This window comes from Alligator sinensis, unplaced genomic scaffold (genome assembly GCF_000455745.1).
Source record: "Alligator sinensis unplaced genomic scaffold, ASM45574v1 scaffold772_1, whole genome shotgun sequence".
In the NCBI taxonomy this organism is placed as follows: domain Eukaryota; kingdom Metazoa; phylum Chordata; order Crocodylia; family Alligatoridae; genus Alligator; species Alligator sinensis.
In genome coordinates, this window is record NW_005842695.1 from 24282 (window position 1) to 52068 (window position 27787).

General features: G+C 45.1%; 1 protein-coding gene across 1 annotated transcript in view; it reads right to left on the bottom strand.

Annotated features, from left to right (window-relative positions):
• LOC102376644 (protein sidekick-1-like) overlaps window positions 1–27787 on the bottom strand; it is a gene marked incomplete at its 3' end in the record, with an annotated part of 520442 nt that overhangs the window by 15783 nt on the left and 476872 nt on the right. Inside the window, exons 6-7 of the mRNA XM_014524891.2 lie at window positions 11148–11259; window positions 9971–10161 (exon numbers count right to left, since the gene is read on the bottom strand). Coding sequence (XP_014380377.2) covers window positions 9971–10161; window positions 11148–11259 — 303 coding nt within the window. The remainder of the gene's footprint in view (window positions 1–9970; window positions 10162–11147; window positions 11260–27787) is intronic.

Below are 27787 nucleotides of genomic sequence, written 5' to 3' on the forward strand. Positions count from 1 at the left end.
GGGGCGGGGGGCGCTTTAATAAGAGCTCTAATTAAAGTGCCAGCAGTGTCACTTGTATTCAGCATCCTATGCTTCAAAATGACAGCGGAGGCACTTGAACTAAAGCTCGTTTGACACCCCCACCACCATTTTGTTAAAGCATCCCCACCATCATTTTGAAGCACAGGGACACTGAATAGATGCAATATGAAGGCTGCTGATTAATTAGCACACTCCAGCTGATTCGATTAATCGAGTCTGCTCCCACGCATGCTAATTAGCACATGTCAGAGCAGATGTCTGGCACATATAGAGGTGCCCTAAGATACTCAACTTGCATTAGAAAAGTTAATTTTGTAGTTGCCGGGTAAAGCTTTAAACTACGAGTCCTGAAGTCTCAAAAATCAGAAGGCAAAGAAAAACAAACAAACAAAATCTTTTTTTTGTTTGTTAAATTCTCCTGATCTTTAAATGAATCTCATGAAATGTGAACGCATATGGCTGGCAATGCTAGAGTATCCCCAATGATGTAACTGGGACCACTTATCTGCTGTGAGCATTTAAATGCTTTGTGGGACCAGGAACAGAAGACTCACCTTAGATAATATAGTCACATCGCTCTCTTTTTTCCCAATGACACTCTAAAAAGCTTCACCTCCTCCCCCCATGGCCTGATCTGTACGGAACAGTAGTTTTCACTTCCCTACGTCCATACTGGTGCATGGCTTGTAGTTTGGAAATCTAGATTTCTCAGAAGCCTAAGCCCCTCTATGCTGCTTATTTGCTATATTATGAGATGATACATTTCCCTTCCTATCACTCACAATTCCTTCCTTACTGTGGGTCTCACTGAATGGACTACTGTCACAAGATAGTTTTTATGGCTCGGAACAGAAATTACACATAAACCAGTATAAGTGATCGGAAATTGGTTCAAATCTAATTCAACAGAAGTTCAATACACATTAGCCACTTTCAAAAGGTCCAAAACTGGTTTAAGATAAACCTGGATGGATGTAGTACCAGACTTAATTGCTTTAGGTTAAATTGGTTTATTGAACTTCTGTCCCAGTTCCCTTCCAGATTCAAGTTAACTCAGTCCCTTAGCATCCCAGGATGCTTTGCACCTCCCCTGCAAATCCCCCCTTGCTGGGTGGGCAGGCTAGCCTTGGCCCAAGGTGTCTGCTCCAGCTGAGCAGGGAGGGGCACTCTAGTGGCCCCCCACCCTGGGCTTCTGGCCTGGGCCACTGCAGGCATGTGGCTGCATTTCCTGAATCAAAAGTGAATGTCTGTTCACTTGCTTACTGGTTCAATCTACACAGCTTAGACTAACTTGCAAAGATTGAATCAATTCAGCCTTGGGCCTTTGGAAGACAAAAACAAACCAGATGGTCTACCGTTTCAACCCTGAGAGCATGCAACAGCTCCTGGGGATTGTTGGCAGACATCAGGCTGGGGTCAGGTCCTGACCACAGGCTTCTCAGTATCAAGAAGAATATCAGACATGGGCCCTATGCCACAACTGTGTACCTAAGGCCTAGAACCAGACTAGCCCCAACAAGCCAAAAGGACATACGATTAAAGTAAGAGTCTTGTAGCAGGCTACATGCTTGAAGGGGCTCCAGTGTAGCAGGCTGCATGCCACAGGGGCTGCAGCACACCTGCAGGCAGTGACCTGGTGATTGCATGCCAGCTAGGAGATGTGGCCCAGCTGCTGAGAACTGGCTGGCCAAAGGAAACTAAAAGCTTCCAGGGAAGGGAGCTAGAGAAGAGGGGGACTGAGAGAGAAAGCTCCCAGGCTGGTGGCTGCAATGTGGAGCCAGGGTACTGTCTTGGGGTCTGGAAAAGACCCCAGCAAAGGAAGGCAAGTAGGAAGATTTAGAGCCTGCAGAACATAGCCAGAGTGGCCCTCTTTGGGTCTATAGGAAAGACAAAAGGATGAGAGAGCAGGCTGTGAGGCTAGAGGCAGCAGAGTGGTCCAGACAACCCTCTCAGGGTCTGGGAAAAGACCCTAGGTTTCTGAGTTAACCCTTTATTGACTGTGTATGAGCTTGCTTGCTGATTACTGATTTGTATTTCATGCTGTTGTCTGTGAAGCAGGGGTGCCTGAACAATAAAGACTGCGTGAGCTGAGCTAACATGCTACAAGTCTGATCAGAATAGCCTGATGAATATCCCCCAGATGTTTGCCCATGGAAATAATAATCTTCTGAAGAAGTGTCCTGGCTCTCTTTGAATCTAAAGGCACAAAAGGAGTCTATCCCCTTATGGAGGAAAGGGGCTAAAGGGATAAAAAAAAAGCCCCCTTGGCTGAACAGGGAGCTCCAGGAAAGACTGGAGGCAAAGAAAGAAATTTATAGGCAGTGAAAGCAGGGGACATCCACCAAGGAGGCATACACCACCATGGCGCGGTATTGCAGGGAGTCAGTTAGGCAGGCCAAGGCAGGACTGGAGGTTAGGCTGGCTTCAACAATTAAGGACAATAAAAAGTCCTTCTACACATACATAGCGAGCAAAAGAAAGGCACAGAATAACATAGGGCCCCTGTGGGACAAATCAGGTCAGTTGGTGGTTGACGCAGAGAAAAAGGCAGAGCTCTTCAGTGAGTTCTTTGCTTCAGTATTCCTAAACACTGACCAAGACAATTTCCCCACCTTGAGCATAGACACATGTCCAAAAGGCACCAGACCGCCAAAGGTTAGTGCTGACTTAGTTAAGGAACACTTGGAAGGGCTGGATGGGTACAAGTCAGATGGCCCGGATGACCTCCATCCACGGGTGCCGAAGGAATTGGCCAGTGTCATAGCTGAGCCACTGGCACGGCTGTTTGAGCACGCATGGTGCTCTGGCCGGGTCCCTGAGAACTGGAAAAGGGCCAACACAGTGCCCATTTTTAAGAAGGGGAGAAGGGATGAGCCAGGTAACCGTAGGTCAGTCAGTCTTACCTCTATCCCTGGGAAAATACTGGAAAAAATCATCAAAGAGCGCATTTGTGAAGGCCCAGCAGGGGAAATGATACTGAAAGGAAAGTAGCATGGGTTCGTCACAGGTAGCTCTTGCCTGACAAACCTTATAGCCTTTATGACCAGGTCACATGCTGCCTTGACACAGGAGCTGAGGTCGATGTCATCTACCTGGAGTTTAGGAAGGCCTTTGACACAGTTTTGCATCCTATTCTCATAGGGAAGCTATGGAGTCAGGTGGATGGCCAACTGGCTTAGGGACCGCACCCAGAGAGTGGTGGTGGACGGGTCATTCTTGGCCTGGAGGGAGATGGCCAGTGGGGTCCCGCAGGGTTCGGTCCTTGGACTGGTGTTATTTAATATCTTCATCAGCGATTTGGACGAGGGTGTGAAGAGCACCTGCTTCAAGTTCGCAGATGATACCAAGTTATGGGGCAAAGTTAATATACCAGAGGGCAGGGAGCAGATACAGGCTGACCTGGACAGGTTGGATCAATGGGCAGAATGAAATAGGATGCAATTCAATGAAGATAAATGTAAGGTGATCCACCTAGGAAGGAAGAATCCCCAGCACACCTACAGGTTGGGGGATCACCTCCTCAGCAGCTCAGCGATTGAGAGGGATCTTGGAGTCATAATTGACTCCAAGATGAACATGAGCCGTCAGTGTAACAAGGCCATCAACAAGGCCAATCGCACGTTGTTATGTATTAACAGATGCACGACCAACAGATAGAGAGAGGTGATGCTCCCCCTCTATGCGGCACTGGTCAGGCCACAGTTAGACTTCAAGAAGGACACAGACAATCTGGAGAGGGTCCAAAGGAGGGCCACTCGCATGATTAGTGGTCTCCATGAAAGACCCTATGAGGGGAGGTTGAGAGATCTGGATCTCTTCAGCCTTTACAAAAGACAGCTATGGGGTGACCTTGTAGCCGCCTACAAGTTTATCAGGGGAGGACAGCAGGGAATTGGTGATGCACTGTCTACCAGAGCGCCCCAGGGAGTGACTAGGAATAATGGGTGCAAACTAGTAGAGAGTAGATTTAGGTTAGATATTAGGAAGACATTTTTTACAGTAAAGGTGGCCAGGATCTGGAATGGGCTTCCAAGAGAGGTGGTGCTATCACCTAGCTTGGAGGTCTTCAAGAGGAGACTTGACAGTCACCTGGCTGGGGGTCATCTGACCTCAGTCCTCTTTCCTGCCAGGGGCAGGGGGTCAGACACGATGATCCATTGGGTCCCTTCCGACTCTAATTTATGAATCTATTGCATATTTATAGATATATATTTATTTATATATATTTATGATCTAAAACTCTTATGTCTTCTGTTCTGTCCCACAATAAGTGGAACTGAAGCAATAATAATTTGCCACCCATCTTATTTGTGAGTAAATTATTGCCATTTAGCCCGATTGACTGCATGACAGGAGCAGACAGATGAAAGAGGTAAAGGTTCATCTGACAAGTGCTCCCAAGGGGTTATTCTCACATTCCTGTCCCCCTTTACATTTCACCTGTCACCGCCACAATCAGTATCTGAACTGAATTGATCTTAACTAAAGAGTCAGGAATAAGCAAAAGGAACAAGGGATATCTGGCAATAAATACAGGGCTTAAATATCTGTTGAGGATTTTTTTTTGCACCTTTGGCTGCATTCTGAAAACAGCCTCCCTGCAAGCCCCTTGGGAGTCTGCAAAATCTGATACTATTCAAACCTCTCCCACATAGACTTATATGGCCACTGATTTTAAAATTCAAACGATATCAGTCAGCATCCATTACACACCCTTCAAGCTGCATCAGAGATGCGTGACCTAATCCGAGATACGTGCATGAAAGTCAGAAAGAGCAGAGTAAGCCCTGGGGGCTCCTCCACAAGTTGATATTCCTATATGACTGAGAAATTCATATTGCATATTTAAAAGGAAAATTGAGCCCTAAACTTGGAAGCCTGTCTGCAACATTAGCATAAACTAATTTAGTCAGGGAACATCCTGTAAGAAGGTAGAACTGGGGGCTTTAAAGTGCCTTGCAAGTGTAAAGCGTCTAACTCCAGCAGGTGGATAAAAGTGCCCATTTGGGGAGTACATCTCCATCTACATATATAGTTGTTGGTGGCAGATTTCCTTGAACCGGGACTTCTCTTTTTCTGAGAATCATAGAAGAACTTTATTACAGAAATAATTAACAGACAACCCTCAGTAGTCTTTAGTATCTCTTGGATATTATGAGGCTCAGGATAAATCCTTCTCTGTCCTAGTTATGATGGTCTTTATGCACTGTTGTAGTTAGCACAGTTGTGCTCTCAAAGAGGGGAGTGGTTATCATCCTTTGAGGTGACTGTATTTTAATTTATAACAAGGATGACTAATACGTGTGTGTGTGTGTGTGTGTGTGTGTGTGTGTGTGTGTGTGGTAAGAAGCACAAATCCAAACACTAATAGTAGTAAAAACGATTCTTAAAGGGCTGAGATGTGGATGCCAATCACAGTCCCGCAGTCTGCAAACCTCAGAAATGAATTTGGATATTCCCTTTCCACATGCTTCAGGAGATCACCTGAAAGCTGCTTTTTCCCTGAGCTTCTGAACTTTAGTCTAGGCAAGTCAAATGGCTTTTCTACTCCAGGCAGCTCTCCTATACTTCATTTTCCCCATGCACAAATGAGAATCCTTAAAGAAATCACCTCTGGTTTAAAGACTTGGTTTGTGGTACCTTTGCTAACGCTGAGCTACAAGCATGCTGGACTACCTACTACCTGTGACTGCAAGCCAAACTACAGTTTGCTTCCGCTTCCAACCAGGTCATCTCTAGAAACCTGAATACTCTGAAACCTGTGGACCCATTGCACTACATCTTTGGGGCAGGCTGAGATTTGATACAGTCTGCACAAGAGAGACAGGCACAGAGGACCCTCTAACGCCTCATTCCTTACCGCCCCGACCCTGAGAAACAAATGTATACCAGCTCAGATAGAAAAACTCAGGGAGAAAAAAAAATGCTGGTGATGCTTTCCAGCTGTAGAAAAGGGCACCATAAGAAAGAGGAATCCTCTATCATATCATTTTCCTTTGTTACATCATTTGCTTTTACTCCTTTATGCTTGCCAAGTGGTTACCAACATGAAGCTTGATCCCACAAGACCTTTCTAATATCTTTGCATCGTTGCTTGTCTCTCTCTCTCTCATTTTGTCCAGTTTTTACTTTTAATTTTAGCCGGCTTTACAGGACAATCATTTTCACACAGCGGAAGGATTTGTTTCCATATGCTCTCAAGCTCCTGGTATTCATAATCCTCTATATAAAAGTCAGTTCAAAAATAACTATTTTGCACTGGTTTTAAAGGAATTGGAAGAACTGAAATAAAGTTTTTATTTTATAAATCAGTTGTCTCCAAATGAGTTTGTCATGAGCAGACTCTCATCAAGTTACTTAATCTTCTGATAGTTAGTGGTAAAACAAATGTGTTCTGATCTAATTTGCAACAAATCTTCCCCAAATTGCTACTCTGCTAACTAAAGAACATGCTACCCTTTAAAAAATGTATTACAATTGCAGCTAATAAAACCAGAGTTTGGAACCACCTCGGTTTATCTCCGCTGGAACAATATGAAGATGTCAGGAACAGCTTTGCCACATTCGGTGGAAAATTTCAGCGCGGTACAAGGCTAGCAGGCTTTCTTTTCGCTCACGGGCTACCACTCTATTACAGTACTTAATACGAGACTGTGCAAATATGACACTTGGTTGTAGTATACAAATCAGATATATTGTATAATCCCTCCTGGAGATCCTGCTGGGGTAGTAATGGAGGGGCCCTTATACTGGACTCCCCTGGCTTCTAATAAAGCATTTTTATGTCGATTCCTCATTGCATGCCATATTAAATGGGAACAATGTGTTTTAAGGATGCTTTAACTGCTTTAATCTTTCTAATGCTCTTGACGGCATCTCTTTGCATGGTTTTTGCTGTTCTATATGGTAACAGGAGGAACATCTGTCTTTGCCTCCTATCCAACTATTCATGTGTTTCTCGTCGTTGTTTTAATCCGTGGGTACATTTGACCTTTCATGAGAAGCTTTAAAAGAAACTCTTCTATTAACGCATTTTTTTTTCTTGGATCTCTTACTACTTTTGGTCTCTAGTACTCCACCAAGCAGTGCAGTCGATGGCGGGATACGGGAATCAGCTTGTGTCTCTACAAATATTTCATGGCCACAAATGGACAGACACAAGCAGTGTCCGGGTAACTGCTATTAAAACAGATTTTAATAATGTAAGTTAAGAGGGAAATGTCTCTGAAAAGAGCATCCTATTAGGAGGAGCAGACTCTGGTTTTGGCCCTCATCTCTACTTCCCTCCAGATGCGGTTCCCCTTGCTAATTAAACAATGGCTCTGTTCCATCTTGGAGCTCTGAGGTTGAACACGAGCCGCTTCTTCATGAATTAACTACTAATCCCTTGATTCAGCTTCCTGTTTGGAATCCATCCTGCTGTTCAAGAGACTCATAAATAAAGAAAAGTAGCAGCGACTGCTGACACACTGAGTAAACACCTGCAACTAAAGTGTCTTGTTCCATCAGGACAAAATAAAAGTAATTGGTAACCAATTTGTTTCTGCTTTCTTTCATCTGCTTCTTCGTATCTACGGGCCTTTTCATAACATCATTCACTGACAGTCCCATAAAACCGAATAAGAAATACATAAAACGTCTAAAAATAAGACAGTAGATCAGCTGCTAATCAAAGGAGGCATCACTATTTTAATATGATTCCCCAATGATTGTTTTTCAGCTTCATTCTAACGATATTTAAGAGCCTCTTACACTTAGTGCTTTAAGCATTGAGCCAGGCAAGATCTGACAGCACAGTGGCAAAATTAAACTTGTTACAATAAAATCTTATGAATAAAGAAGGGCTCCCAACCAAAATCATAAATAAAAGAAATTTGTCCCTGCTCCTTAAAGGCAAAGAAGCTGGGAGGTAGTAATTCTAAGGAACCTGAGTACAAAGGAAAGAAGTTGGAATCAAACTTCATGCAGTCTGCTCTAAATTACAGTCTAAGAAAGGGACTGGGTGGTTTGAAACTGGCACTGAGCTTTGAAGAGAGAGGAGCTACTTTTTCTCTAACAAACTGCCTTAAAGTACTTTCAATGAAAGGGAGCCTGTATGTGAGTCTTGCGGTATGCTGAAGGAGATGCAAAGAACGGCGTGCTCGCTTCTATCTGCAAATCTACGACGCAGCATGTGCATCAGTTCGGAGCCACACAAGCAGTTTGGGGGCCAATAACAGCAAAATGATCTATCTGTCTATCTAGGATAGGTATCTATATCCACAGTCATCACGGCACCTGGTAAAAATCAGAGCAAGGCTGATGGAATCACCACTGGATCATAACTCAAAAGCCCCTTTTTGCTTTTAAAATTTCCCACCAAGCTTTGTCGAGTGTCAAAAGTGCTCATTTGTTTCCTGTCACCATATGACATGCCCTGGACAGACATCTTCTAATTGTATTAATGTGATTTTTCTGGCAGGGGACTGAATTTCCCTCTGGTTTCTGCTGACTTCTGCCAGGGAAGCCCTGAGAGGCAGTGCCAGACGGAGGACACCACCTCCTCTGCACCGAGACATCCCGAGGGGTCTGCCACAGTCCAGATTGCGAGCAGTGCTGGCCCAGGAGGAGCGATGACTGTGGTAGCTGGGGAGCCCGCATGGCATTTGCTGAAGTCCCTGATAGCATGGGAGTGCCTAGAGGAAATTGCAGTCCTCCTCCCTTGGCAAAAACCCATAAGGGGATGATGGTGGGAACAGATCAGTGCCCCTGTAGGGCAAGGGCCCTTGCTGGTACAAAGGATGTTAGTTTTTCTAAATCTGTGCCACGGGGGATAATCCAATTCCATGATAACATTAACGTAGCATAAAATAGCGATGCAAGGAAAGATTTTTCATACGCTCGCCAAGCTGTGTATTTAAAGGACTAAAGCAACACCAGCATTTATTTTTCTGATATGTAACCTTTTATCAAACTATACAACACAATTCTGCCCTTCATTTTTTCTTCTCTTTGCTGACATCCAAAATATCTACGGACAAAGGGAGTCTTCCTCTACATGCTACACAGCCTCCTCCTGCCCAATCCATCCTGGGAGGCTATGGTTAGAGGGCATGAGCCATGGGGTGAAGGAAATAAGGCCTGATCCTACAAGATGGTCAAGGCTTCCTGTGTGGTACTGAGCATCCTCGCAAGCTGCGGGTACAGAAAACCTTCCGTGACTAGCCATGATGAATTAGTCAAGGGCCACACAGGCAGATGGGGGAAGTTGAATTTGCAAATACCTATTGCTAATTAGTGACATTAGAAAAGACAACCAGAGAATACCCCAGATACCTAATGGGGAGATTAAACTATTTTAAAGTTTAATTGGAATGTAATAATGCTCCTTTAAAAAAAATCAAGCTCCAATTCTTCTCTTCCCGTCAGAGGTAAAGCCCATAGCACTCTTGTTAAATCAGCTTTCTTCTCCCTTTTGTTACCTCACTAGTGACATCTGCCTGGCTATGCGCCTGGGAACATCCTTAGCCCCATGCTGGGGCTTGTAAAAGTGCACAAAAATGCACAAAAGCCCTTCTAAAAGGCTGTATCAGAAAAACAGGCACTTGACATCCTAAAACGAAATGTTAGCAAGCTGGGAGTTAATCGGAGTTTAATGCACCTAAAAGCCAAGATGTGGAATCTGTCCAATAAGGATTTTACTGCTGATTCAAGATTAAATTTAAGTTTCACAGGATATTCAGACTCACATCAGTTAAAGAAAAAAGAGAGTATGCCTGATGAATTTATATTCATGGAGAAAAAGAGCTGAATTAATTTGGAAGATAACCTCACTTCACCTCTTTTGTCCCATTCACTGAGGAGAGGTTCAAATGTAAGGTCGATGAAATATTAAAATATCAATTCTATTTCCTATTGTATCTAAGCCCAAGCCTGATTTTACTATAAAACACACTCTCTTTAGATTTACCCAAAATAGATAGGAAGGCTTTTGCTCTCGCTGGTTCAACAAGGCTGTCTCTCAACTCCGCCACGCAGAAGTACATCCCAATGTCAGCAGAGGTCGGATTTGTAATAGTGAGACGTCTCCCAAAACTACTAATTCCGCTGGTTATTTTTATTCCATTTCTCTGCCAGGAAATGCTTAGTTTCTCAACAGGTCTGCAAGGGGGGAAAAAAAAACATTTCAGTTATTCCAGTGAATAACGGTATCTGCACTGATACCCAGAGCATACAACTCACCTTATTCTTCCAATATCCCTGGTAGACTGAGCATTAGCTGCTTAGAAATAAATCCAGATCTAACGGCCATGTATCACGGCTTCAAACTACTCATATACAAGCACAGCTAATTGTTATAGCAATGGAAATGAAATGCTAATGATTTGATTTGTCTGAGCAAAGGACATTCAAAATAAAAACTACTAAGGGAATCAGCTGCAAGGGAGGCGCTTTCATTATGACTCAATTACAGAGGTAGTACTAACTATATCAAGAACATCTCCGCCTTCAGAGAGAGGTAATCAATTGGTCCTCTTATCATCTAGAGCCTCAACCCTTTAACATTCCTGCAATTCAATCCTACTCCCAATATATGCAATGGCTAAATTTCCCGTGCCTTTAATAGGAGTGACTTCTGGCAAGTAGTCAGCGTCCTAATGCAAACAACTGAGTAGTAATCACTGGACACAGACAAACTCTAGCAGGTATGTGCAGTACCCTGCCACCTCTGCTCTATTTATGCAGTTGGAGGAAAATGGAAGAAGGTCCTCCAAAATCAATTCAAAGGAAGTGTAGGCTGTGAACCTGCAATAGGTGACACAACCAGAATAGGATTAACCCCTAACATTCATGGACTTCTGGAACACAATGTTTGCTGGTGGCAAAATGTTACATTTCTCTTTTCTCCCTTTTTCCTCTACGAGTAACAGGTAGGAAAGCAATTATTTCTAGTGCCTTATTTTCCCAGAAATAATCTGTATGTTAAACTGGCCACACGGCTTGACAAACAAGATTGCTTATCGCTGGGAGAAAAGCAGGCTCTATGCTTATTGCAACCGTGAAATAAAACGGACGCTCTTTCTCCCATTGAACAGAAGGCGGTTTCTTAAAACGGGGCTTTATTATTGCTACTGCTTTTACAATACCTTGCGTTGGCCACACACTCCAGCATGACTTCGCTGCTCCCCGCTACCACGCTGGTATTCTGTGGGGGGATTACAATGACAGGAGCCGTCGTGTCCAACGAGTCGCTGGCATCTACAAAGGGCAGAAAGAACCGCGTGAAAACACTGCGCAAACACCGACGACTGAAACCTCCCAGGCAAAGGACGAGGCTATGATTTTCTCTCTTCCATCTTACCCGGGGGGTCTTAATCTCCTCATTAGGGGGAGATCTTCAGCGTGGTCATTTTCAGTGGTTTTCATTATACTGTACAAACACGCTGTTTCAATATACTCAGCTTCCCATCATCCAAAACACACAGCTCATGAGGACTACTCCCAAATGGAGTGCAGAGGCCTCTCCTAAATGGAGAGCAAACAAATTACGCATCCTACAGGTTTTCAACTGCTGAGCACTTTTATTTTTATCTAACACTTGCTGACTTATATTTTTAAGACCTTTTCATGTGGGTTTTTTTTTTTTTTAAATCTTACAACTTCCATACCATTTCAAAAGAGCCTGCCAGTACTCACGTTAGTGCTTTAGAAGGATTTTTATACACCAGGGAACAAATACAAAATTAACAAAGCAGCATATCACAGCAACTTCAATCCTTTTTTCTTATCAGAAAAGTAAATAACCCAAATCTGCTTCTCTTTTGTGAGGCATCAAACTGTAAATAATTTAGCTTATGCAACAGTCAGCAGACGCTAGAAAAATGGTAAAAAGGCTGCTTTTTGTTTCATTTCTAAATTTTCTGGGTATGCATTTAATAAATAAATTAAAATTCCAATATGTTATTTCTTTGCTTCAAGCTATTCATTTGGAGGGAACAAACACCCCATAGCTATTTTTTAATGTGAATAAGGGAATAATAAAAATTTCTAAAAATAAAGAATCCATTAAAGGAATAATAGAGAAAAGAAATTAAAATATATCCATACTGATGTAAATCCAAGCTGGCTCATCAAATGCTTTGTGCTAAGGAGGGTTTACCCATGCACAAATCTTCATTACTGGTAAATAGAACCGGAGACTGGCAGAGGAAAAGTACCAAGTCCTACTATCTCTACTATAGCAGTGGTTTTCAATTTGTGGTCCACAAAGCCCTGGGGGTCCACGAAGCATGGCTAGGTCTGGGAAAGGTGGCTGTAAAGATGGTGGCTGAAGGGGAAGCGCCACTGGTGCTGATGCTGCTCCGGCTCCCCCCACAGCCAGAGGCCACCCAAGTGCCAGCAGGCAGAGCACATCTGGGCAGCCCTGCCTCCTCCTGCCGCCGCCACCGTTTCACGGGGAACCCGGCAACATTGGAGCCCTGCAGCCCCTGCACTCACCCGCCAACATCGATCTACAAACTGGAATAGCCATGTGTGGGTGTGGGTGTGTCAGTGTGTGAGTGAGCGTGCGAGTGAGAGAGTGCATGCACGCATGCATACCAGCTTGGATGGAATTTCCATTGGGAAAATTGGCAGTACTTAGAGAAACCTTTATTTGGAACAATAAGAACTGCACATATTTTTAGTGAAAAATTAGGTCCTACAAAACTGATGGGAGGCCATCAGCAAAAGTCTGGTGGGGTCTAGGGATACCTACTAGCTGATCTTCACAGCACATCTAATACATATGAACATGTGAGGCTTCGGAGCAAACAGAGGCATGATAGACATGGTATTTGTGCTCAGACAAAATGCAGGAAAAGTGCCGGGAGCCGAACAAGGGGCTGTATATCACTTTCATTGACCTTACTAAGGCATCTGACACTGTAAGGTAAAATGGCCTCTGGAAGAGTCTCAAGAAGCTTGGATGCCCACCTAAACTCCTCACCATGGTCAGGCAACTCCGTGGCAGTCAGCATGGACAAATCAAGTACAACAGCAACCTCTATGATCCCTTCCTCATCTCCACTGGAGTTAAGCAAAGCTGTGTACTCGCCCCTACTCTGTTCACCCTTTTCTTTGCCTGCAAGCGTCAGACAATCTTGGGGAAGGCGAGGAAGGTGTTTACATCCACTTCTGGGCAGACGGAAACGTCTTCAACCTCAGACGGTTACAGGCTCACACAAAGACCTCGCAACAGCTCATCCGTGAACATCTGTTTGCAGACGATTGTGCCCTGGTGGCCTGCAGCCAACACGACCTGCACCACATGACCACTTGCTTTGCTACCGCAGCACAACTCTTCGGACATACCATCACCCTAAAGAAGACTGAAGTTTTTCATCAGCCAGCTCCATGCCAAGCTTACGTGCCACCAAAGATGACTACCGAAGGAACTGGGCTAAATGCTGTCAAGCAGTTCACCTACCTGGGAAGTGTCATCTCGTATGACGCCATGATCGACCAGGAGGTAGACAACAGACCCTCAAAAGCTAGCAGTGCCTTCAACAGAGTCTACAAGCTGATCTGGAATAGCCAAAGCCTGCGGGTGCAGACCGAAGTCAAGGTGTACAGAGCTGTTATTATCTCCACCGTACTGCACGGTGCTGAGTCATGGGTCTTATATCGATGCCATGTACACCTCCTTGAGTCCTTTCATCAGCACTGTCTCCGCACCATTCTCAAGACCCAGTGGCAGGATTATGTCACCAACATGAAGGTGCTACAAAGAGCCAATACCACCAGTACTGAGGTGATTGTCCTGCAGACTCCACTGCGGTGGGCAGGCCACATGGCCCAGACGGATGACAACCGCCCAGCAAAGGCTGTGCTGTACAGGGAATTGATAACTGGGAAATGCAACAGAGGGACCCCACCCAAGCACTTCAAGGACACTCTGAAGTGCTCCTTTTCTGCCTGCTGCAGTATTGACCACAAACTGTGGGAAACAGGCTGCAGATCGTGATGCCTGGAGGCTCCAAATCAAAAAGGCAACAGCCTTCTTTGAATGTCAACACAGAGCCAACACTGAGAAGAGGAGTAGAAGGAAAGATACACCCTCATCAAGCAGCAATCAGCCATACACGTGTTACCACTGCAGCAGGGTTCGCTTCTCTGCAACTGGAATGATTAGTCACTAGCAGGCCTGCAACCGGCATGGGCAGTTACCGTCCTAACATCGTCATCTGCAAAGAACCACCAAGAATGTGAGGGCTTGCCATGGCAATCTGAAGGAACCCCTAGGCGAATGGCTGCCTGCATATTCAGGGGACTGTACCTGATGGCTTTCATCAAGAAGTTTCAATATGGGGTTTCTTGAGGAAGAGAAAACAATTCTGACACGCTCAAAACCCTTGATAGCTTTTTGGCTGGAAATGAGTTGATGCTAGACAGTGATGTGAAAAGCAAGCTCGAGGAATGTTTGCTGGTGCTCAAATCTCAGTTTCACCAGTACTGAAATGGTCAATGAGAACAAAGGGATACGTAACCCTTTGTAGCAGACTGCAACTAGCTCCTGTCTAATAGCTAAAGAAGAAGAAGAGCAATTACTCAAGTTATCCTGTGGTTGGGGACTGAAACTTGAATTCGAGCAGGAACCTCTAGTCCGACTCTGGTTGAAAATAAAATAGGAGCACCCTGATCTGGCAGATAAGGCCATTGAAGTCTTGATGCTGTTCACCACCATGTACTTACGTGAAAGTGGGTTTTCAGCCTTAGTATCAATAAAAATGAAATACCGAAACAAACTGGATGCTGAAGGAGATTTAAGACTGAACCTGCATGTAATAGATTTCCAAAGGGGTCCGCACTTCCATTTGAAATGTTTTAGGGTTCTGCGAATGAAAAAAGTTTGAAAGCTACAGTGCTACAGCAGAGAGACACAAAGAGCAAGAAAGGAAGGAAAATTCATTTTATCTACTAAGTACGGTAGTAGTTGAAAGACCTTTGATTCTTTCCTCACATGCTGGACAGAGCGGAGGCTTAAAGAAATATAAAATGAAAAAAAAAAAAAGCAACATTTTTGTAGTAGCATTTTGAACCTTGCAGTGTTCAGATTTTTATTCCTTAATCACATTCTCCCCAGTGGGAGGTATGCCATGAGAGAAGGCAGCGTGGATTGCAATCTCAGGCCTTTATTCAGAAAAGTGCTAACATGCTCACTGGGACCCAGGCTCGTTCAGGGCTGCGCTTCTGTGACGTCTTAGCTTGGGGTGTGGGCCTAAGCACTGTCCTCAGTGGAGATGCTTTGCTAAAGTGAGGTACTAGCCGCTTCCTTTTTTCAATATAATTACAAATGCATCTCCAAACATCCCATAAAACTTACAAGTTTAGTGATTTTCCCTTCTGTTCAAAGATAGATCCTTTTGCCCAAATAGCTAGGAATGGCGAGCTGGATATTGGCATGTGGCAAATCAGCTTCTGAAGATGACCATAGGGATCTTACCACTACTCACAACTAGGGAGGAAATATAAAAAATGAGTGGCAATCAGATTAACAATTTCTTACTGATGAGGGAAATAACCACAGAAACTAAAGCTCACCACTTTTTTGTGCAGAGGTGAAGGACATTAAGAGTAAATGTTAGAAGGTCAACAAACAAGGCACTAATTTGGCATGAATCACTAATCATCTCTACCTCTGGGAGAGAAAAACTATGCATGCTACTAATCAGCTCCTTGGGAGAGTGAATCAGACCGCTCCAAAACCCACCACAGCATAGAAGCAGGCTTTGTTGTGACCTCATGGAGTTCGCCGCATGAAAATGGCCTTTTGTAGAGCAAACAGATGAGTGCAGGAACCAGGAGTGCACTTTACCTTTCCAGCCACTACAATACTATCGGCAGGGCTTCATCTACTTCTTTAACACGAATTGTAATGAGGAGACCAATGAATAGAATGTGGGCTTATTTCTTTTTCATTCATGCGGTGTCCTAGAAATTGTAATAAGTCGATTATGATTAGTCATCGAAGAATGGTTTTCAAACACGCGGGGTTAAAAAAGATGCCAATCAAGACCTAGCAAATTTCTTTCAAATCGTGACATAATACCAGGAGAACAACGGCTTTCCATTTAATGGAAAGCTAATGTGCCTAACTTACTAAATCCGATATAATAAACTGTATCCTCACATTATGTGAAGCTCAACAAAATATTTACTACTTTGAACCTTGTTACTGTACCTAGAAATGTCAGTTCCGGAAGTAATAATAAGCATATATGTGACACTAAAAATTCATATAAGCATTAAGTAGGCAGCACACACATCCATACTTCATCCTCAAGTACAGCCAAAATCTCCATTTACTTCACCCAAGAGTCACTTGCTGTGATTCACTAGGGTCTTTATCCTGCTTCTGAACACGACGAGGGCATCTACCTGGTTCCCTGTGAAGGATGAAGTCTATACTCTTGTATTGCAGGAAACAGGATGAGGGATGCAATTTTAACAAGGTGGTATCTATGGGATCAAGGCCCACACATTCAGAGTTTCCTTTAAAGGAAATTCTTTTGCAGAAAAAAACACTTCAGAACGTATCAGCGATTCTAAATCTAGATAGAAAAGAATGCTGTGAAAAAGGTGCCTACAATGCTGCTTTTGTTTTAAGGACATAATACAAGAGATACAGTATGCAAACCATCTTTCAAAACTGGCCATCAAACATGCCATTTCAGATGGGCAGATAAAGTAAAACTGTTCAGACATTCTAGGTTGTCACCCTGGTGCTCAGTGGGTGCATCTACACAAGATGCTTTATTGTGCATTAGACTAATCTACTGCACAGTAAATTGTCACCTTTTACACATGCCTAGCAACTACTGTGCAGCAGATTAGTCTAATGCAGTGAAGTGCACATGTAGACACTGACTGGGAGCAAACTGTAGCAGGGGGCCATAAGGAGTGGGGAGAGCTGTCCTGCCTTGGTGAGCAGTTGCCTGCCAGCCATGTGGAGATTAGGACCCGCACAGAAAATTCAGGCACATTAACTGCACGTGTAGATGTGCCCAGTAATACCTAACTCAGTAAAAACCTCTAGTCCATCCCATTCCACTTCCTCACCTGGCCTTTTCTACTGAACTGCGACATGAAGATGGGAAAAAGAATATTATTATACATCATTAGTCAGTGTGTCCTTCTTACAGGCATGGGGCCAGCTTCACTCTGCCTCACCCAACCATGGCAGTAGTGTGAAGAATCAGCTGAACAGGCAACGACCATTCTGATGGTACTTCTGGTATTTCATCAGCACATCCCCTTCCCTTAGTGCAGAGGCGGGCAAAATACGGCCTGTAGGCTGGATCCAGCCCACCAGGCCATTCCATCCAGCCCATGGGGCCCCTCTAAAAGTTAAGAAAATTATTACCTGCTGGTGGCTGCTTATCAAAGCCGACGAGACACCAGCGGCAGGAGAAGCTGGTGGCAGGACCCAGTAGCGACAGCACCAAGGCCTGCCCGGCCTTGCCCTGCCCACCCGCTTTCCCCAACCCAAAGCTTCTGCCTAGCAGAGGCTTCTGGCCTGGAGACCATGGGGCTGTTCCCCAGCCCTCTCTCTGTCCGAGAGTGGAAACTCAGGTAAGAACAGGTGGAGGGAGTGGGGGGGAGGATCGCTGGTGATCGCTCCACACCGTGGGGGCTAGGCCGAGCTGAGCTGACTCTATGCCATGCCATGCCATGCAGTCCCAGCTATGCAGCCAGGAACCATGTCCCGCTAGAGCCAGACCACCCTAGCCAGCACCACGTGGTTCTCAGCTGCATGGTCAGAACTGCACAGCATGGAGCCAGCCCGGCTCAGGGAGATGGGAAGCAGCAGTGGGCAGGCAGCGGGAGTAGCAGGGGTGGGTGGGAGTGGTGGCAGTGGCTAGGAAGCGACAGGGGTGGGCACGCAGGAGGAAAAGTAGGGAAGCAGCAGGGGAATGGCAGTGGCAGGTGGGACAAAAGGACCCCGTGCCACTGCTGGTGGGGATCCAGAGTGGGGCAGCAGGAGCGTGGAGCCTTGGCATGGGGTCTGCTTTGCTCCATCACTTGAAGCTCGTATGCAGTCCGCCCAAGTGAGGCACCTCTGGGGAGAGCTGTGCGCTATGGAACCATCAGCCCAGCCCCACTCACTGCTACGCGCAGGTTATGGGGCATGGTGGGGTGCTCTGTGCTATGGTGCTGGTCAAGCTCCACCCCTCTCCCTGCCTCCCTGGCCAAGCCCCATGACATGCACTCCCAGCTTCATTGAGCAGGACTCACTGGGGCTGGCCCCGCATGCTGCTGCCACCTGCAGTTGGAGACTAGGGTGGGAATGTGGGGAGCTGCGCACTATGGGGCCAGGCAGGGCTGGCCCCGCTCACTGTCATCACATGCAGCTTCAGGGACTGGCACACTCCAGGGTCTCCAACAACCCACCCACCCCCTCACACATGCATCCACACCCTCCCATACACCCTATCACCCACCATAACCCCAAACACACGCACAACCTCCCATACCCCCCCACACTCCCTACCCCCACCATCCCACCCACCATAACTCCACCCCACCCCCCCCACCTGCACCCCAACCACATACCCCACACACCTGCCCCCACCCCAGCCACATACCTCACATCCCCATCCCACCCACCATACCCACACCCCACACACCCATGCTCCCCAAACACCCCCCCTCATATACACCCCCTTACCACCCACACACAATATACAAGAGTAGGGCTGTATTTTGAACTATTATGCAATTGCCTCTAGATACACCAGAGGTGGGCAAAGTGCAGCCCACAGGCTGGATGCAGCCCACCAGGCCATTCTATGTGGCCCACGGGGCCCCTAATATTTTTTTAAAATTAATATTTAACTGCCCCTGACTCCCTGTCATGAGGCCCTCGATGGCTTGCCAAAACTCAGTAAGTGGCCCTCCGCCCTAAATAATTGCCTGCCCCTGAGATACACTATGCAAACACGCATAAATCAGGACAAAAATATTTTTTTCAATAATATTTATATCAAAGTTATAGTAGATGTTTGACTTTTTTTATTATATGATTTGGGCTTTTTTCCAGTTTCAAGACGGCAGCACCCTGGCTTCCAAAAGGAGTACTTCCGGGGCAGGGGGTGGGACTGCTGGTGGCAAAGGTCAGGGGTGGCAGGAGTGGGCTGGCTCTAGCAGGACACGATTCCCGGCTGCATGGCTGAGACTACATGGCATGGTTGGGGGACGTGTGGTCCCAAGATGGTGCCTGCAGGATGGGGCACCTATGAAGGGGCAGGGCTACCCTTGCAGCCCTCGACAGCTCACCAAAACTTGTTAAGCGGCCCTCCAGCCATAATAACTGCCAGCCCCTGCGTTAGCTAACGAGATGAGGGCAGAAAGAGTTACCCGGGAAGTATCCTAGAACTTGGGAATGGGTCACTATGACAAGCCAGGGGTAGCAGAAAAGGTGAATGCAAAGAAAACCGCCAGAGAACTGGTGAAAGCAAAAAAAAATAAAATAAAATAAAAAAAATAAAAAGCATGTTGAGGGGGGTCATGAGCATCAGATGTTACAACCAGGGTCGGTCTGCTCCAAACGTATGGGAAAGCTACAGAGCAGAGGCAGGGGGCCGCTGCAGAGTGCTCTAATGAGGCACACCACTAACTGATTCCAGCTAGCTCCTACTTGGCCTTAACAACAAACTGGAGAGAGCACTCCAGGTACCCGTCTTGAAGATGGACCATCCTCCTTTTACCTGACCTCTGGTGGCTCAAACAAGAGTTACCATTGCATTCACTTTGCATTATTTAGAAAAACCATTCTGCAGGTATCTGCATTCCTTCCTTTTCTTGTCAGACTTCTGAAAATATCCTCTCATGTTAGCCCCCTGTCTGGGACGCACCAGTTCCTGGGACTCACCAGTTCCAGTGCCTACAGGAGCCAGGAGCTTCATTGCCTTCTGTGCTTGCCCCAAGTTGCCGCATACCTGCTGCTGTGCTACTTAAATCTTAGAGGCTTGCACTGAGCAGCTTAAATCACTGAATTTAAGGGCTGGAGGACCTTGACAAGAAAGAAAAAGCAAGATCCCCTATCAAAGCTGGGAAGCGGTCGCCTGAAGGTTCCCCTCCCTCTAGTAATAATTGTTTCTTTGAATAACCTTTTAAAAATAAATATTTTCAGGACACGTAGGGAACGCCAGGATGTGACGGTGAATAAACACCCTTTCTAAGTGGATCCATGCTATCAGCCTCGTCCTCAGAGCTAAAGTAATGATGGTTGTAATAAAATTCAAAGGGTGCTAAATTGAGACTGTATTTTCCAAATGTCTCCTTTCTGGAACCAGCGACCGCCTTGCTAGGTTTCTGATTTGTTGATAAATTGTTTTCGAAGAAAAGACTTCTGAGTAAATAAAGTTACATGCACATTGGCTCTTCTGGAACGTTAAATAGGAGAAGGATATTTTTAGAAGAGATCATGAAACGTGTTCCCAGTGAGAAAGAGCTCACCATGCAGAACTCCTGATTGTTCTCTGTGGCAGGAGCTGAGGAGCAGCTCTTTTGAAGTAAGCCAGAAAGAAATTTAATTATTTAATCTGATTACTGCAAAAAGCCAGTAAAGCCTGAAGAGAAAAGACTCTAACAGTAAAAGCAGGGTCTTCCTGTCCTCTCTGCATGCAAACATCCACTGGATGAAGTCCACGGGAGCTCTGTGGAAAGCAGGGATGTAGCAAGGCAGGAGGAGGAAACAGGGAGGTGACATGGGGGTAAGACAATGGCATCAAAAGGCCCTCTCGTGCTCTTTTCACTTTTACTATCTGCTCACACTTATTATCCCCCAGCTGCAACCTCCAGCTAAAGTGAAGAAGTTTCTCTTTTCTTCCATCCACTGTAAGCACTGTCTATTATGTCAGTGCTTCCACACATTCATTTCCAAAACTTACTTGGACATTTGAAGGCATTGCAGCCTGAAATATTCTTGTCCAACCCACAATGGATCTTGTCCCGGGTGGTCTGTGCCACGGACAGCAAGAGGTGTTTATTATATATCTTGAAGAGTAGCAATTGCTTTTTTTCAAATTCTAGTACATGAAGACTGTTATTATGCAGATTGCCATTTCATCTGTGAAAATGCAAATATCTGATGTTCTAGTCTTCAATATATTACTGCGTATGGCAGAGGTAGAAGTGATTATGATAATTCACAGGTTACAGGGATCACAATGCCAACAGCACACTATGCTGAAATAAAAGCTTTATGAGGTAGAATGTAGATATAAAAAACCCCCTCAGATCCCTACTTAAAGGGAAAGACTGTCATTTTGGTCGGGTACAGACATTACACCTTTACCAGTATAAGTGATCAAAAACCAGTCTATACCTGTAACAAGAGAAGTTAGGCACACAGACTGGTTTTAAATGGCGGAACCCGGTCTAAGATTTTCCCACCCCACCAAAGGGCAAATGTGTGTCCTGTGTGCTACTGATCTAAACTACGCCACATACAGAAAACCACATAACTTAGATCAGTTCTGTCTCAGGCTTTTTGAATGTCTGTACCTAGCCTTAGTCTGTTTTAGGAAGATGACAGCTTTGCAGTTAAGCACTGTTCATTTTTTCTGACAAGGAGTTCTTACACTGACCTATAAGAGATACCATGAAGCTGGTTTGTTTGCCCCACTTAACTATACATCTCTAAGGGAAATAAAGATTATTTATTGGTAATTTTCTCCACAGGTAAAACTGGTTAGTATTTCATGAATTTTCAGTGTAGGAACTTAGATCACATCTAGACTACACTTTTCATACCCAACAGTGGTACCCTCCAATGTGTGGCACTGCTGCAGGCATGTTAACTTCCCAACTGGAAGCAGAGTAATCAAGTCTGCATTGTGCCAAGGACAGACTTATTAGTAATTCTGAGCATCAGGGCCAGTTCATAGATTCATAGACATCAGGGCTGGAAGGGACCTCGGAAGATCATCAAGTCCAGCCCCCCGTCCAAAGGCAGGAAGTCAGCTGGGGTCATTGGATTCCAGCAAGATAAGCATCCAATTTTTTCTCGAAGGTGTTCAATGTAGGTGCTTGAACCACCTCTGGTGGCAGGCTGTTCCAGACCTTGGGGCCTCAGACAGTAAAGAAATTCTTCCTTATGTCCAGCCTGAAACGGTCTTGCAGTAGTTTATAACCGTTTGACCTCGTCATCTCTTGGGGCGCTCTGGTGAACAAACGTTCCCCCAGATGCTGGTGGTCACCCCTGATAAACTTATAGGTGGCCATCAGATCACCGCTGAGCCTGCGCTTTTCTAGGCTAAAGAGCCCCATAGCTCTCAGCCTGTCGTTGTAAAGTCTGCTTCCCTGACCTCTGATCATGCGCGTGGCTCTTCTCTGGACTCTCTCAACCTTCTCCACATCCTTTTTGAATTGTGGGGCCCAAAACTGGATGCAGTACTCCAGCTGCGGCCTCACCAAGGCCGAGTACAAGGGGAGAATGACGTCCCGGGATTTGCTTGAGAAGCATCTGTGGATGCAAGGCAGTGTTTTAGTCGCTTTACTAGCCGCAGCATTGCATTGAAGGGTCATGTTCATCTGGTGGTCAATCACGACCCCCAAGTCTCTTTCTTCCATAGTGCTAGCCAACATAGCACTGCCGAGCCCATAAGGATGCTGTGGGTTTTTCCTCCCAAGGTGGAGAACCTTGCATTTTTCAGTGTTAAACACCATCAGGCTCTCGTCCGCCCATTTGCTGAGCTTGTCCAGGTCAGCCTGGATCGCCCTTGTGTCTTCAGCCTTGTGAGCCCACCCCCAGCACAACTCAGACTTAGCTGCACTATTTCAGGTTCAGATACTGGTGCACGCCAAGCAACACAATGTATGTGAAGGTACTGCTGCCTGCAAGTTTGTGGTCCAGACATAGCTTCATATCTTTTCAGAACTTACAGAAAGTCAGGTACCTTTGATTTTTCACTTCCAGTCACTAACACAGTGGTTGGGTAGGTGGAAAGAGATGGAGGAGGTAAAAATGGGATTCAAAGTATCAGGTAATTACTTTAACAACAAGATTGCCTGTTAAAAGTATTGCTAAAAGGCCTTCTTAATAGATGTTGTATCCTTTGCTCTTTATACAACACTCATACTAGAAAAGACTAACACAGGCACGGTTATGTCTACAAAACCAAGTTCAAGAAAGAAATACATCATACCAAGAATAAGTACAACCACACACTAGGGCAGCGCAAAGCTTCGGTCCCTGATTTGATTTGGCAGAGATTCGACCCAATTCGGTGGCTGAATCTCCGAATCTGAATCGAATCAGAGGACCCCTTAATCTCTCTGAATCAAATCGTGGAGATTCAGAAAGATTCAGACATAGAGGCAGCTTTAAATATTTTTTCTATATACCTCTAGGTAGCAGGGGCTTGTGAATGCTGTGATGCTGGGGTGCATGGAGTGTCCCATAGAAGCACGGGGGGGCCCCCAGCATGCTCAGCAACAGACCTGGAAGTGGACCAGAAGCACTTCCAGTCCACTTCCGGGTCTGTAGGGGAGCATGTGGGGAGGAAGGGGCCTGCAGCTCCCCCGACTCAGTGACTGGTGCCTTCAGGATCCAGAGACCCCCGTGGCCAACCGCCGAGCTGGGGGGCATGGGGGGATTCCCCCGCATGCTTCCCAATGGACCTGAAAGTGGACCAGAAATACTTCTGGTCCGCTTCCAGGTTCACCACCAAGCGCGCAGGGGCCCCCTCCATGCTCCTGTGGGACGCTCCATCCACCCCAGCATCGCAGTGTTCATGAGCTGCTCCTGGTACCTCGAGGTATGTAGAAAAAACATTTAAAGCTCTGTCTGAATCGCTGATTCTCTGAATTAGCATTAAATCTTCATATTTGGATTCGGCCTAATTGAATCAGGGCAGTGATCCAAATCAACAAATCAAATCACTGTCCCCAATTCAGGCCAAATCCAAATCGAATAGGGCCCATTTCGCATACCCCTAACATACACACCTGCTCTAGCAGAGTTTGGGTGGCTTCTGAGTACATATTGCGGTGATAGCCACTGAAGGGCTCACAAAGGATTTAAAGGAATATAGTTCCCACCACTTACAGTAGTGGACTAATGGCTATATGCCTACTAAATGAAGTGGATGGCAAAACTAGCTCTAATATTAGTAGTGAAACTGACAAGAACATCAATTTCACAGCTGGCATTAGCAGTGAAACTGACAAGAACAGCTGAGAGTGCAAAAAATAGCTAGCATGTTTAACATAGCATAAGCAATTTCTTTATCACTGAGACCTACAGGATGCAAATGGCTAGTGTTACTTGCCCAATATGAATGGCTGCCCATGTTAGCTGTGGGCATTTTAAGTGGAAGCGACTGTACTACCCAATTCCTAAGTATTACTTTACACTAAGTGAGAAGATAAGTAGAGGTGCACCTTACAGACTAACTGAGCGGATAACTAAGTGAGAAGAGTAAGGGTGTATTAAACTGCAGCATAGTGTTGAGATACCTAAGCTAGTCTTAAACTAGTAATTGCAACTGGTAGGCGGATAGCTATGGTGACAGGGAGCTCAGCATGGCCTAATTCACATTCTAAACTACAAGTTGCCCTGATCAGACTGCTACTGGTACTCAAACTGCCTAGTTCAAAGTTTGCTTGGGAACCTCCTCTATGCTGTACTATGCAGTACAGATAACATAAATCGCTGTAAGAAGTTACACGGAAATAAAATTAGGCTATTTATATACCTGGAATCCTACTAATATATTGACCCTGCACAGTTGCAATGTTGGTGTTGTCCTAAACTGTGCAAATCACTAAAAATAAAGGTACTAATCAGTAATTTGGTTTGGTAGGTGAACACCACAACCCAAGAGGGAGGCTTATAGAAGCCAGGGTCTCCCGACATCTTCACTCTAATTATACTGATCTTATCTGTAATGCAACTGGATATCAAAGAACAATCAACAATACATAAGACTTAGTTGTTACTATTATTATTACTAGGACTTCTCAATATTTATTTGTTTTCCAGCATCCAAAAACATATACCCATGAATAGCAATTCCTGCTCCTTGTACCCTACAGAACTAGCTTCTAGACATATTGTGGCAAAGAAACATCAACATGTTAACTTTGTTTTCTGAATCAAATTCATAGTGAAAATGGCCTGGTTGATGAATCAATCATACCAGGTGAATTCGTATAGCTACAGTCCTTGCCCTGATCCAGACATTGCAACACATGAATAAAACACAAGATAAAAAAAAAATGGAAAAGGTTTACAAAACACAATACAAGCTAAACAAGTGAATGATCTAGGTCAGGTATATTTATTGACTGCACACTGTCCTGTCAATGTGACTAAGCTTTGCCTACATAGTACCAAACACATGATTAATTTCCACAGGAAGTAAGGGGAAAAATATGAGAGAATGAGAGGACAAAACCAAAGCAAATATAGCAAACAGGTCACAAATGAAATGCCTGATGATGTGTACAGAAAGGGAGGTGGAGTTTACAAAAAATCAGACTGCCAAATGCTTGGGAAGCCTCGCATAAATTTACTCCTACCAGTTTCACCCATGAGTGATAGGAGCAACAAATATTATATAGCACCCAACCCAATTACTTTTTTTTGTGGTTAATAACAGGGTATAATTATATTACAAAAGGACATCAGAGATACTAATGAAAACCACAAAGCCTCACATACTGAAACTGTATACAAGAGAATAAAAAACAAAAAATGAATGCTGTATCCAGCTATACTTCCAGTTCTTATGGGAAAAGATCCTGTGTGCATGCCCTGAGACCTGTGCTGCTCACATTACAGGCCACATACAGACATTCACTTTTTCCTGGGCAAGGTGCTACTCTCCCAGTAGAAACCACAAGCATACAGATGTTTTCTCCCAGACAGAAATAGCTTATGAACCATCCGGGTTAAACTGCTCCCCATAAAAATCTTTTCCTAGGAGAGCAAATGCTTGTACACATTCCCTTCTGAGAGAAGCCACAACACAGTCCTCCGGCATCTCATGGTGCTTTGCTCCCAACCCCCACGTAGACAATGTGTCACTTCAGCTCCAGGCAAGCAGGGAGCAGAATAGGTCCCTTTCACAATCTACACATTGTGCTGCAGGCAGACCCCAAGCAGTCTGGGTCAGCCAATCATGGCTGCCCTTTGCATCATTGCCATCTGTCTCCAGGCAGCTTGCTCCAGGCTGAGCAAGCTGAGTTGTGTGCACATGGGCCCCTGGCTACAGTGGTGACAAGTAGGGTGTGCACGGGGGTGCATGTGCACCCCCTGAGAGCACTGGTGCACCTCCTGACCAGCCACACTCCCCGCCTAGGTGATGGGCAGGGGGGTAGGCAGGAGCACTGGTGCCCCCTTGCAAGCACCAGCCAGGGAGTGGGAACGCCAGATGTAGCACCACGGCTGCTTCCCGGTTGGTGAGTTTTGCTGCAGGGGGAACCCCCCAGTAGCTGACTGGTTGTTGGGGGGGCACATGCCCCCCTGACTAAGGTGGCACCAGTCACCCATGCCTGGCTGCCCAGGGTCAGCAATGCAAGCTTGCTGCTCTTCAGGGACTCCGCATTGAAATAACTTTCAAGGGTTCTCCGTGTATATTTTTCTAACAGAAACCAAACCTGAAAGAATTCTCCCAGATAATTGAATGTGTACATGCAGCCATGAACCAAAATGGAAGCGGCCTCCCAAAGTCTGAATCCAGTCCCCTGTTATCACAGGCAACAAGTTATAGAAGTCATGGATGTACCAGGTGCCATCTTAAATATAATTAAGTTTTCTGTCTCCTCTATTCCCATTAGAAGGTTGCTTGGGATGGGAAACCTCACTGCTTCAGTGGTTAGGAACCTAACTTCTATCCCAAATATATTTATGGCCAGTCTATAGCCATTTGTTCTTATGCTTGCATTGTCCTTCGGCTTCAATAGATCTTCTCCTTCCCTGGTGTTTACTCTCTTGATACATTTACAGACAGCAATGGAATTCCCTCTCAAGCTTGGCTTTTCTAGATGAAACAAGTCAAGATCTTGTTGTCCGATGAATTTGAAAAGAAAAAAAGAAAACGCTTCTTGACATATATACAAAACAACAAAGGAAGAGCAGACACCTTAAAAAAAGAAAATAAAAATAAAACCAGTTAGAATCCACATGAAAAAATGTGTCGAAAAGTTTAAACGTGTAACAATTTCAGACATTTGTGACAGCTTTTTTTTCCCTTGTAACGACTTTCACACAGATAGAAAAACTGTTAGTTTTAGCCCTAGGGTAAGATTAAAAGAGAGCTGAACTCCATCTACAAGATTTGCAGTCTTCTGTGCTTAGAGACCCCAGCAACAAGGCAGTTTGTATATTAGATGAGATAAGTCAGAGCCTAAAATGCATGGTTGAGAGAGCAATCAACTGTCCTCTCCTCAAAGTAACAAGAGAAATTAAACAGATCCAGATTTAATTAAATTGACCGCAAATAATATATTTTTGAACAGATCTTGGCTTTTTGCAAATCGAATAGTGGTTTGCATATGAAGAGGATGGTCAAGAGCCACCCCACACCAAGAGATGCTCCACGATGAGCAGATGTTATGCTGGCACAGCCTCTTCCTTGCATGTCAGGAGTGAATGGCCAGTCCATCACTTCCCACATTGGGCCAATCCTGTTCCACAAGAGCAGACGGCCTGGAGCCAAGATGCTGCCAGAGTCTCAGGCATTTTTCACAGTCCTGATCCCCAGGGAAAATTGAAGTTAATGGGGCCCAGGCCATC